General features: G+C 40.4%; 1 protein-coding gene across 4 annotated transcripts in view; it reads left to right on the top strand.

Moving 5' to 3' along the window:
- SACS (sacsin molecular chaperone) overlaps positions 1–12,693 on the top strand; it is a 94,269-nt gene that overhangs the window by 44,147 nt on the left and 37,429 nt on the right. For 3 of the 4 annotated variants that reach the window (XM_059378272.1, XM_059378274.1, XM_059378271.1), the window contains exons 3-5: positions 3,298–3,448; positions 7,664–7,751; positions 8,628–8,713. In XM_059378272.1, coding sequence (XP_059234255.1) covers positions 3,298–3,448; positions 7,664–7,751; positions 8,628–8,713 — 325 coding nt within the window. Of the gene's footprint in view, positions 1–3,093; positions 3,182–3,297; positions 3,449–7,663; positions 7,752–8,627; positions 8,714–12,693 lie in introns of those variants that run through there. The other variant, XM_059378273.1, reaches the window with a different exon arrangement.

Genomic DNA, 12,693 nt, shown 5'->3' with positions numbered 1-12,693 from the left:
AGCAAGCTCCCTGCTGAGCAGAGAGCCCGATGCGGGACTCGATCCCAGGACCCTGAGATCATGACCTGAGCTGAAGGCAGCGGCTTAACCCACTGAGCCACCCAGGCACCCAGGACTCATTCATTCTTAAACAAGAGACTGGGGCACCTGGGTGGCTCAGTGAGTTAAGCCGCTGCCTTTGGCTCGGGTCATGATCTCAGGGTCCTGGGGATCGAGTCCCACATTGGGATCTCTGCTCGGCGGGGAGCCTGCTTCCCTCTCTCTCTTTCTGCCTACTTGTGATCTTTCTCTGTCAAATAAAAAAAAAAATCTAAAACAAGAGACTAACGTTTTGGCTTCTTGCTGTTCTGCATTTTTATAATATGCTCCTACAAAATAAGTTAAGGCTCAGATATACATTTATTAGAATACAACATTTTTGCAATTTTTTTTCTCATCTTAAATAGTGATTACAGTTCATGAGCAAAGATATTTATTGGTTTGTGCACTTTTGAAAAATTAAAGTACTCTTGTAAATATCAATAGGGTTGAGTAGCCTAAGATATTTCTTCTCAATGGAAAATTAGGCAGTTATTAGAAATACAATTTAGAAAGTGGTAAAAATGTTGAAAAACACTATGTACTCATAGCATTATTATAATCATATAAATGACAATGGATAGAAATGTTGTTTGTATTGAGGCGTTAGAATTATGTGTAATGTTTGAGTTTCTATCTACTTTTCTTATTTTCCAGATATTTTTTCATTCCTTTTTTTCTCCTTTCCTTCTGGCCCCACTTCCTTTAGTTCGTTCATTCCTTCCTTCCTCAGCTCAATCCTTCCTTTCCTCATGTTTATTGAACGTCTATTCTATGGTAGAACCTCTTTCAGGATCTGAGAAGCCATCAGCAAGCAGGGAAGACATCAGTTTCAACTCCGCTTTGGCTGCTGGTTGGGGAATGTGTTGGGGAGGAATGAAGTTAGAGGAGGGGCAAGAAGTAGGAGGGATGGTACTACATCCAGGTTAAACATGTGCATGGGCTGTAGCAGTTGCTCTGTCCCCCTTTCTTCTCATATAACCTCTTTCTGGATAACTTCATTTTCCTGTTTCACTCAGGTCTTTTCTCAAATGTCAGTTCTTAGAAAGGAGTTCTAGGACCATCTTAGTTCTTTTCCTCTCTTCTCTTGTCCTGTCCCAATTCCCTGGCCCCACTTTGGAATGGTACTTATCCCTAGTTGGCTGACATCATAGGATGAATTTAAATATTATTTGTCTATTTGTTTATTGTTGTCTTTCTTCCCTAGAATGCAAGTTTGAGATGGGGACTTTGTTTTGTTCATTGTCATTTAGAAATGTGTCCTTCTAGGAAATAAGAGAGGTTTAAGAAATATTATCTGAATGATTAGGCAATTGACTTCTAAATTTATATCCTTAACATTGACATCTCTTTTGAGTTCCAGATTTATTTGTATTTCCTATGCAGACTAACCCTTTAATTGTATCCTGAATATATTTCGAACTCCAGATGTTCAAAGGTATTTATGATCAGTCATGTTTTGTAGCCAAATCTGCTTCACTTCTTGTGAAAATCTTCCCATTAAGAACATTTCTTTCTCTCAAGTCTTTATCTCTGCACTACACGTTTGTCTGCCCCCTAGGAGAGAGCATTAAGGAAAGCGGGTAAACTCTGGGGCTTATCAAAGGATTTTAGGTGTGGAGAATTTGTCTGTGACACTATCGCAGAGGGGTGAGAGCTCATTCTTCCTACTTGCTGATATTTTAATGCATTTGCATGTATGGTCTTGTCTGACTGAAAAAGTAAATATTTGTCCTTTTGGGTTTTCTGGCCTAACCTTATATTGAATTAGCTATTCTCTAATTGACTGTGCTTACTTGTTCCAAGTAGGAAAAGAGCTGCATGATTTACAAACTTTCCCTTTGAAATATGGTTACAGAAAGGGATGGAATAGCTGCATGGGTACTCTATTAATACTGATAACGAGTTCTGAGTAACATTTCTTTGTGGAAGAGGGGGAGAGGTGATAATTGAAAAGCAGTAATTAATATAATTTTTTGCACCAACGATAAAATTTTAATTCTTCTCCGGGTATTTAATCAAGAAGCACCCAAGTTTACTTGTTCAGGACATAGCCTTTGAATTGTCTTAATAGAGGTTGCCCCCCCCCCCCGCCCCGCCTTTTTCCCCAGTTTGTCTCATCTATACCTATGAGAAATAAGCCTGAGGAAAAGACTGATATTTTCTGACGCTTCATTCAGCTACCTACACTTTCAAATTACAAGGCACCGTTAGTTACTCTTGGGTGACTCCATCAACTTTTAAGACTGGTTTCAGATTTCAAGGAGGTTGCAGGTTGATGGGAAAACACAGGCTACCAACAGTAAAAGATAATGTTGCCAAAATAAGCTACCTCTATTTTAACATGTCACAGGGTATGTTCATGTTCATAATCACACATTACTGTCTCATTGGCACTCCTTCCTCTAGCAAACTGAACCACTGATCCTACTTTTGTGCCTTAGAAACAAACGGGAAACCGTGAAAGACAGTTGTGTTCTGCAATCACCACGTTTCCCGCTGTGCCTAAGAGGCCACCATAAATCTTATTTGGAGATGCTTCCAGAGATTAAAAGTCTTCAGAGGCGAAGGAGACGTAGGCCCCAGGAATGTCTAGTTCTGCATTTCTCTGTACCATTGAACTCCACCAGGGAAAATACACGTCTTCCTTCAAAGTGTGTTCTGCATACACAATTAAGCGTTTCAGGTCCTCCCGGCCTCAGCGCGTTTGCAGACGCTCGCGGCGCGGGCGGGGCGGGCGGGGCGGGGCCTTTTGGGCGGGGCGGGGCTTGCAGGCGCACGCCGCTAACGGTCCAGGAGGGCGGGCGCGTGCCCGCAGACGGCGCCTCCAGGGGCCCGGGCTACCGGGAGCGCGCCGCCGCTGCAGGCCCTCGCCCCGCCCCTAAGGCCCCGGCTTCCTCTAGCCTTTCCAGCTCGGCTCTTGCGGTCGCTCCCGGGGCTGCGGCTGAGCCCGGCCGGGGCGGCGCCCGCCTGCGCCATGAGGATCCCGCGCTCGGGGCCCGCGCCGGGCCTCTCGGGGCGGCGGCGGCGGCCGTGAGTAGGCGCGGCGCGCTCGGGCGGACGCGGGCTCGAGCTCGGCGAGGACGCTCGCGATGGGGGACAGGTAACCCTGCCCGGGGCCGGGCTGAGCCCAGGGCCGCGAGGCTCCCCGCCACTGGGACTCCGGGCGGGAGGGTCCCCACGTGGCCCCCACTGAAGGTCCTTTTGCCTTTTGCACAGGTGGCTCCGGGTGACCGTCCTCCCCGGCTGCGTGGGCTGTAGGACCGTGGCCGTTCAGGCGTCCTGGACCGTGCGCGACATCAAGGAGCGCATCTTGGCCGAGACGGGCTTCCCGGTGTCGGAGCAGCGGCTGTGGCTCGGCGGCAGGGAGGTACGGCCCGCCGGGTCCCTCTCCTTAGTAGGACGACGGGCCCGCCTCTGTGCTCGGGGTTGTAGCGCATCCACTGACTCTTTATCAGTAGGCTCGGGGGGAGGGAAACTGAACGGATTTTATTCTTGGGTCGTGGATGGCAGATGCTCAGTTAATGGTTACCCTGGAAATAATGCTCTGTAAATAACATGCACAAAGTCACACGGGTATTTTCTCATCATTAGTTGTAATTTTAATTGATTTACCATGTCAGCATTTGTGTCACCCTGCCCCCTGCCCGTCTTTTTATCTGAATCTTCACTTCCTGAAATTACGATAGTTTTTCGATGGGCATTATAGTCAGAGGGTTTTAACCATTACTCACGTTTTTCTTAGTTGTGTTGTACATTTAGCTGGAATAATTTTCACCTTTAATGTCTTAGAGGTTTCCCCTCAGTTTTGAATCATAGAAACTTAGGGCTAAAAGGATCTTCAGACTTCATTATAGTAGCTGTAAGTTTGAGGAATACATTCTCATTAAAACTTCTGAACTGCAAATGAATGAGATAAAAACTTTGGAAGATAGCAGTATTTCACATTGTTATATATATCCTTTGAGGTTAGTGAAAAAGCTAAGTTTTCTCAAAGGAGGAGTTAAATGGAAACATTTTATTGAAAATTAACTTGTTCTTTGATCCCCAAAATTTCTTCACTTTTTATATGATAAAAGATCGTTTTCAGGATTTAAAAGAGATAAAAATGTTAACAGATATGTAAGGAACACTGAGCCATACAGAATGACATTTCAAGCATTGGGTTTGTACCCAATACAAACATTGGTGAAGTACTTGATAACCTATGATTTTTAATTCCTCAGTGTAATCTTGACCTTCTGTGTACCTGTGTCCATGCCATGGCCTCTTGACCACTTAGACACAGATTTCCAGTTAAACAGCTCTGATGTTCCTCCACAGCTCAGCCCTCCTCACCAGCTCCTCAAGGTGTTCGGTGGCCTGCAGACAGTGACTTGACAACTTTGGACAGAATTGAGAAGAAAAGCTTATCATTCTTACCTCTTTTTCTGGGTCCATCTCTGTCTCAGCCTTCCCATGTGTACTCTTCTGGTTCTGTACCCTCTTCTTTGGTTACTCCTCAGGGTCTGCTTTGTCATCTTGTCCCTTACATGTGGTCCTCCCAGGAGGCTCACTTGTGGCTCAGTCTTGCCATTAGAAGTGTTTTTGGAGGTGTCTGTGTACAATATTGATAATGGATGGTGAATGTGGCTGTGGGGCATAGAATATTTCAGCCTGAGTGGGTGGATAGGTGGGGGTCTGGTTAGGAAACATCTGTTGTCCTGAGCTGGGGAGGTTCTAGACTATGACTGACTGTAGAGGTGAAACTGGAAGGAAAAGGTATACAGGAGACTTTGTAAAAGTGTGATTATGGCTGTCTGGTACCAAATGGCTGTGCATGTGTGTATGCTTGTGTGTATGTGTGCAGTGTAATGAGGTATATGTAGAATAAGACAGAAGCTCTTGCCAAGGATGTTTATAAGCCTTGATTGAGTCAGACCCAGAAATAATGGAATTCTAAATATGTCAGGGCAGGCAGGAAACAAAAGCTGTTGAGTAGGACTCCTTGTCACTTACTGGTTTTGGTTGGTACTGGATGTAGGAAGCAGTAGACAGTCCTCGGTCTTTCTGGGTCATCTACCATCCTCTTTCTCCTTATCTCTCATTTGTTTCCCTGGACTAGAAGTGAAATTTTTAAGTTCTTCACATTACCTCCTGTCTCATGAAGAGACTGAAGCTGTTCATTATAGCTGTGTATCTTCCTGATCCTTTTTCCTCTTGTACCAAATGTGGTCGAGCCTCAAATCAAGAGGTGTGAAGTATCTCTTAATTGATCAAAATTGTCCTTTTTGTCAACCCTTGAATTTTAGAACCTCCTTGTGCCTTGACCACTGAACAAAGGAATAAGTGTCGGGAGAGCCACTTGTAATTAATATTGTATTGTTTGCATAGTAATTTGGAAAGAGTTATTTGGAAAGAGTTATTGTTCCATAGTAAATGAAAATGAGCATCTCTGCTCTGAGGTTTTGGAGGAAGATTGAGGCTGGCATGAACACAGATCCAGATGTACAAATCATTTTACAATCTCTGTGTTTTAAAATATATTTATAAAGACTGAAATGGGCAACTTTTAAGATTTAATTGCCTCTGGAGATAAATAGGACCAGTGTTATTTTGCTCGGTTGGAGTGATTTTGGGTCTAGGAAGGGGAGCCGCCCAAGCAAACTCCCTTAATCTTGGCAGGCTCAGGAGGAGAAAGCTGATAGCACTACTGGGGTCACTTATCTTTGCCACTTGATTTCTCTTCGGGAGAATCACTTCCCTGGAGATAGGTCACTGATTACAGTCCACCAAAAGCATTCACAATCAGACGTGCATAGCGGGTTACATATGTTTTTACTAACATGATTCAATTCTGTGTCTTCTTCCTTTTCAAGTGTCCTTTAAGATCTGCAAACTTCTTCCTGCAATAAAAGTTTTCTTCCTGCCTGCCTTTCTTCCTTCAGATGTACCTTGGCTACTAAATTGAACCAGTAATCTTGGCTTATGCTTGGCTCTCTTTTAGTTATTAGTTGATTAACAATAGAATGAACAACCAAGATGACATCATCCGACTGGAGAGGGAGAACACTGTTGACAGTTTATATTTCCCTCTGTGCTTCTCCTCCCCAGCCTGTGTGCCTGTCTTTTTTCCCTTACCCCTTCGTGTTTCTTACTTCGTTGCCTGCTTTTGTAGTTTTTTAAATAGTTTTATCATGAGTGTGTATGTATGTGTTTATATAAGGTATACCTGTGTACATACATGTCTATATATGTGTATATCTGTAACCTAAATAACCTGAGTGATAGACTATTTACTTTTATTGTTTATGAACTTTATAAGAAGCTTGTTATTCCATATGTAGTAACCCAGAATTAGCTTTTTTTGCTCGATATTATGTTACAAATATTCACCCAGAGTTACGTGCAGTTTAGTTAATCCAGTTTTTTTTTTTTTTTTGCTATATGATATGCCACTGTATCAATATATAATAGAATTGGGTTGTTTCTAAAAGTTTTGTGGTTAACAACACAAAATAACTACTATTCTTATCCATATGTCCTGTGCAGGGAGTTTTTTCTTTACGATTCAGTGGGAATATGTGTATGAAAGTGCTTTATGAGCTGGAAACTGTCACAGTGTACTCAGATTTTAGAAATGAGGACTAGAATGATGATACGTAGAAAGTAAGGAGACCAGAGTAGAGATTATTATAAAAATCCAGAAATATAAGGAGTCTGAGCAATTGGAAATGGGAAAAGAACAAGTTAGTTCTGAGAGAAATGGGGGATGGACTTGCTGGAAACTGGAGGGTAATTGGCTAGACTGGAGATAATTGGTGGTTTGCAGAGAGAACTTCTCCCCATGGTTCCCTCTAAAGTGAACAGGTAGAAGGTGCCACTGTTAATTGAAATACAAAGTAAAAGATGAGGGTTAAGGGTTTGGAAGGAAATCCAGTGAGGTCACTTTTGATAGGTTGAGCTTTAGGAGCCTTGAAGGATATCAGTGTGGGTTGGGTGGTAGATAATTGGAAATACTGAATTTTTGATATGGTAAATGATGCCATTCACACCCTGTTGAGTGTAAGTTACAAAGTTTGATTATTCTGGTGGGCTTTTGAGTGATGTTTTGTAGACCATTGACCTGTACGAGGTCATTCCATAGTAGTTCTTGAGTGGACCGCTGGAGAGAAGGTTGATCTGGCTTTGGCTTCTGAGCGGTACACTTTGGAAATGCAAAGAGAATGATTTTGTTTATTTTAATGATCCTGATTCATCATAAAACATTTGAGTTATTTTATTTTATTTATTTATTTATTTATTTTTTTCAGAAAGAGCAGTAGCATTTGAGTTATTTTAAAGCAGATCTTTATTTATAACTATTTAAGGAAAAATCCTTTAGGTTTAAGTTAAAATCCTTTAGGTTAAGAAAAGTCCTTTAAGTTAAATAAAATTGTTGACTAAATTTCTGTTTTTTGAAATACTCACTTCTTCAGAGCAACCTATTTCCTGATAAGAATGGTTCACAAGCATTATTTCTTAAGTGAAAAAAAATCGAGATAGTTCGAATGTACAGTTTTAGGAACAATACTGCTTTTCATACATTTTCTTTTCTTTTTTTCAGTTACCTGACTGGATCAAGATCGGAGATCTGACTTTCAAAAACTGTCATCTTTTTGTAAACCTTCAATCAAAAGGCTTGAAAGGGGGAGGTATTACATTGACTTTACCAGGAGCATATGCCATTTTTAGTTGCATAAAGATTATATTGTGAAAGTATATTCCATGGAATGGGTTGAGGGGGTATCCAGGCCAGAGGAAAGCAAGGGCAAATGGAGCTGGTGAATTATAAGAGTGCGTAGGGTATTAGGCCCTGTGGAGCAGAGTCCTACTGGGGCTTGGTCCTGGTGGGCACTCTGCCGAAATGATGTTGATAAATTTGTAGTGATGATTTCATTGTTTTAAGCCAGAGTTCTTTTTAAATAATTTACAGGTTGTTTTTTTTTTTTTTTTTTTCCTGTGCATCTGGAAGTTAACCTTTCTTTCCCCATCCTTTCTATACTTGCCTGTAACCACCTGTCTAAGGCAAAGGGGTCAGTCAGTTCTAAGAATCTCTTGGTTAAGAAATACCTAAGGCTATTTGAATGGACCGGTACTGAGACATTGACTATGCCAATCTCAGAATAATCAGAACATCATTTGAGTTTGAGAATATTAACAATGTCATAATAGACATCACTATCTCTGGCTTATTATTTGGTGGCAAAGTACCCACAAAATGATGCCGTTTATTTCATTTGTTTTGGAAACTGGCAACAATTCCTGCCCTCACCCCTCTTGCTTTTTATTTTTTTGAATTAAATATCTCCTGTGATATGTAGTCTGTTTTTGAACGTTTTTTAAAACCTGAATTTTGTAGTTCCATTAAGTCTTGAGATTCAGTAAATTGAGTCTGCTTTGCTTTCTGCTGAATCTAATTTAGTCATAACTTATATAATTTTACTATGTCTTGGAATCAAATAACCCATTGGTAACACTTATGGGATTTTTCTTTCTAAATCATTTTTTAAATGTGTTCTCTGTTTTAGGTCGATTTGGTCAGACAACACCACCACTTGTTGACTTTCTCAAGGACATTTTAAGAAGGTATCCAGAAGGAGGACAGATTCTTAAGGTAGGGCGTTTGTTGTGTACATGTGTAAATTTACTTTGGTAAAAATGAGAGACTGTGGACTCCAAGAAACAAAACTGAGGGTTTTAGAGGGGAGAGGAGTAGGGGATTGGGTTGGCCCAGAGGACACATACTGCGTGGAGCGCTGGGTGTTATATGTAAACCATGAATCATGGAGCACTACATCAAAAACTAATGATGTACTGTACGGTGACTAACATAACATAATTAAAAAAAATAATAATAAAAATTTTTTAAAAAATGAGATGGAGTAAAATGAGTTGGAAATCCTCGTAGCATTTAACTTTTAAAAAAATTTTGTCTAGATCTGAATAGCAGTATTTATTTCCCTCTGTGCCTGCAGTGCATATGCTGGATGGGATGGGTTGAAAATGGGGCCATTGTAAATACAGGAGGTTTCAGAGGCAGAGGAACCCACTGAGTTGTTTTGTGCTGTGATCAAGCACAGTGTTGCTCTAGAAACACTCTTTCTGTTGTTGTATGTCAGTATATAATGTCATCTTATAAATGTTATGTGAAACATCTTGCAGATGTTTATGAACCCACTGGTTGACCAGAGGAATGAAATAATGCAAAACCCACATTCAGGGGCCGTGAACACATTTGACCCCTGGACTGAGAGGTTTGCCTTTTAGGAGAATTTATTTCATAGTATAATGATTTTAGTTATTTGTTTCTATTTACAGTATATTCTTTTAGTTTGAATATACTCATTGAAAACCAAAAGAACCCAGAAACCTGAACAACCACACACACACAAAAAAAACAATAGTAGAAGATACAGCAAAAATTTGATTTTGTGTTTAGCCTAATCAGGAAACTCCCTAATTAATTGTAAGAAGAGATTAACTGTCAATGCATTTTCTTTTCTTCTCATTAATTTATTCAGTGTTTATTGCCTTTAACATCTTGGCCCTCATTATATTTTCTAGTTCAGGTGCTAAGTTTTTAGAGAGTAAGGATTAGGTGTATTTAGTTGAATTTAGTCATACTCAGGCGCCGATTAGGGGGATTGCTCCATCATTAGTGATTTTATTTTATTTTTTAATCTTTTACTTTGTTTTTATTATTTATTTATTGGCTTCAGGAGTAGAATTTACTGATTTATCCCTTACATGTAACATCCAGTGCTCATCATAACAAGTACTCGCACTTCCTAATACCCACCACCCATTTAGCCTGTCCCCCGGTCCACTTGCCTCTGTCAGCCTTGTTTGTTCTCTGTCATGAGGGGTCTTTTATGGTTTGTTTTCTTTTTTTCCCTTCCAACACATTCATCTGTTTTGTTTCCTAAACTCTACATATGAGTGAAGTCATACGGTATTTGTTTTTCTTTGCCCGACTTCTTTTGCTTAGCATAAATCATTCTAGCTCCATGCATGTTGTTGCAAATGGCAAGATTTTATTCTTTTTGATGGCTGTGTAATATTCCATTGTATGTATATACCACATCTTCTTTATCCATTCGTTAGTCAGTGGACACTCGACTCTTTCCATAGCTTGGCTCTTGTTAATAATGCTGCTATAAACATTGCAGTGCATGTATCCCTTCAAATCTGTATTTTTGGATACTTTGGGTAAATACCTAGTACTGTTATTGCTAGATAGTAGGGTAGCCCTATTTTTAATTTCTTAAGGAACCCCCATACTGTTTTCCAGACTGGCTGCACCAGTTTGCATTCCCACCAACAGGGTTCCCCTTTCTCATCCTTACCAACATCTGTTGTTAATTTTAGCCATTCTGACTGGTGTGAAATGGTGTATCTTTGTGGTTTTGATTTGTATTTCTGTGATGATGAGTGATGTGGAGCATGTTTTCTTGTGTCTGTTAGCCATCTGGATGTCTTCTTGGGAAAGTGTCTATTTATGCCTTCTGTGCATTTCTTAAGTGGATTATTTGTTTTTTGGGTGTTGAGTTTGATAAGTTCTTTATAGATTTTGGATACTAAACCTTTATCGTATGTCATTTGCAAATATCTTCTCCCATTCCATAGGCTGCCTTTTCGTTTTGCTGATTGTTTCCTTTGCTGTGCAGCTTTTTATTTTGGTGAAGTCCCAGTAGTTCATTTTTGCTTTTGTTTCCCTTTCCTTTGGCAACATGTCTAGTAAGAAGTTGCTACCGCTAAGATCAAAGAGGTTACTGCCTATGTTCCCTGCTAGGGTTCTGATGGTTTCCTGTCTCACTTTTAGGTCTTTCATCCATTTTGAATTTATTTTTGGGTATGGTATAAGAAAGTGTTCCAGCTTCATTCTTTTGCATGCTGCTGGCCAGTTTTCCCAATACCATTTGTTGAAGTGTCTTTTTTCCATTGGATATTCTTTCCTGTTTTGTCACAGATTAGTTGGCAATATAGCTGTGGGTCTGTTTCCGTGTTTTCTGTTTTGTTCCATTGATCACTGTGTCTGTTCTTGTGCCGGTACCATACTCTCTTGATGACTCCTGCTTTGTAATGCAGCTTGAAGTTTGGAATTGTGATGCTTCCAGCTTTGGTTTTCTTTTTCCAACATTACTTTGGCTATTTGGGATCTTGTCTGGTTACATACAAATTTTGGAATTGTTTATTTTAGCTCTGTGAAAAATGATGATGGTGGGGTACCTGAGTGGCTAGTCAATTGAGCATCCAACTCTCGGTTTCAGCTCAAGACATCTCAGTTTTGTGAGGTCAAGCCCAGTGTTGGGCTTTGAGCTCAATGGGGAGTCTGCCTGTGTTTCTATCCCTTTCCCTACTTATGTGAGCACACACTCTCTCTAAAATAAATAAACCTTAAAAAAAAGTGCTGGTGATATTTTGTTAGGGGTTGCATTAAATGTGTAGATTGCTTTGGGTGGTATTGACATTTTAACAGTGTTTTTCCAAGCCACAAGCATGGATTTTTTTCCCCACTTTTGTGTGTTCTCATAAGTTTCATTTCTAAGTGTTCTGCAGTTTTCAGAGTACGGATCTTTTACCACTTTGGTTAGATTTACTCCTAGGTATCATGGTTTTTGGTGCAATTATATGTATAATTGATTCCTTGATTTCTTTTTCTGCTGCTTTATTATTGGTGTCTAGAAATGCAAGCGACTTCCTTACATTGATTTTACAACCTGTGTCTTTGCTGAGTCATGTATTAGTTCTAGCAATTTTTTGGTGGAGTCTTTTAGGTTTTCTATATAGTATATCATGGTGATTGTAAATAGTGAAAGCTTGACTTCTTCCTTGCCAGTTTGGATGCCTTTTATTTCTTTGTGTTGTCTGATTGCTGAGGCTGAGACTTCCAGTACTATATTAAACAGTAATGGTGAGAGGGGCCATCGCTGTCTTGTTCCTGACCATAGGGGAAAAGCTCTGTTTTTCCCCCAAAGAATGATATTAGCTGTGGATCTTTCATGTATGACCTTTATGATATTGACGTATATTCCATCTATCCCTACTTTGTTGAGGGTTTTTATCAAGAATGGGTCTTGTATTTTGTCAAATGCTTTTTCTGCATCAATTGAGATTACCATATGGTTCTTATCCTTTCTTTTATTAATGTGGTATATCACGTGGTTTCATTTGCAGATATTGAACCACTCCTGCTGTCCAGGAGGAAATCCCACTTGATTATGATGAATAATTATTTTAAATGTACTGTTGGATCTTATTAGCTAGTATCTTCTTGAGAATTTTTGCATCTATTTTCATCAGGGACACAAGCCTGTAATTCTTTTTTTTAATGGGGTCTTTGTCTGATTTTAATCAAAGTAATGCTGGCCTCAGAGTTTGGAAGTTTTCCTTCCATTTCTATTTTTTGGAACAGTTTGAAAATAGTAGGGGTGCCTGGGTGCTCAGTGGGTTAAAGCCTGGGCCTTCGGCTTGGGTCATGATCCCAGGGTTCTGGGATCCAGCCCCATGTTGGGCTCTCTGCTCAGCAGGGAGCCTGCTTCCCTTCCTCTCTCTCTGCCTGCCCCTCCGCCTAATTGTGATCTCTGCCTGTCA

This window comes from Mustela nigripes, chromosome 15, assembly GCF_022355385.1.
Source record: "Mustela nigripes isolate SB6536 chromosome 15, MUSNIG.SB6536, whole genome shotgun sequence".
In the NCBI taxonomy this organism is placed as follows: Eukaryota; Metazoa; Chordata; class Mammalia; order Carnivora; family Mustelidae; genus Mustela; species Mustela nigripes.
The sequence above is the reverse complement of the archived record's forward strand: the minus strand, read 5'-3'. Positions and strand labels throughout refer to the sequence as shown.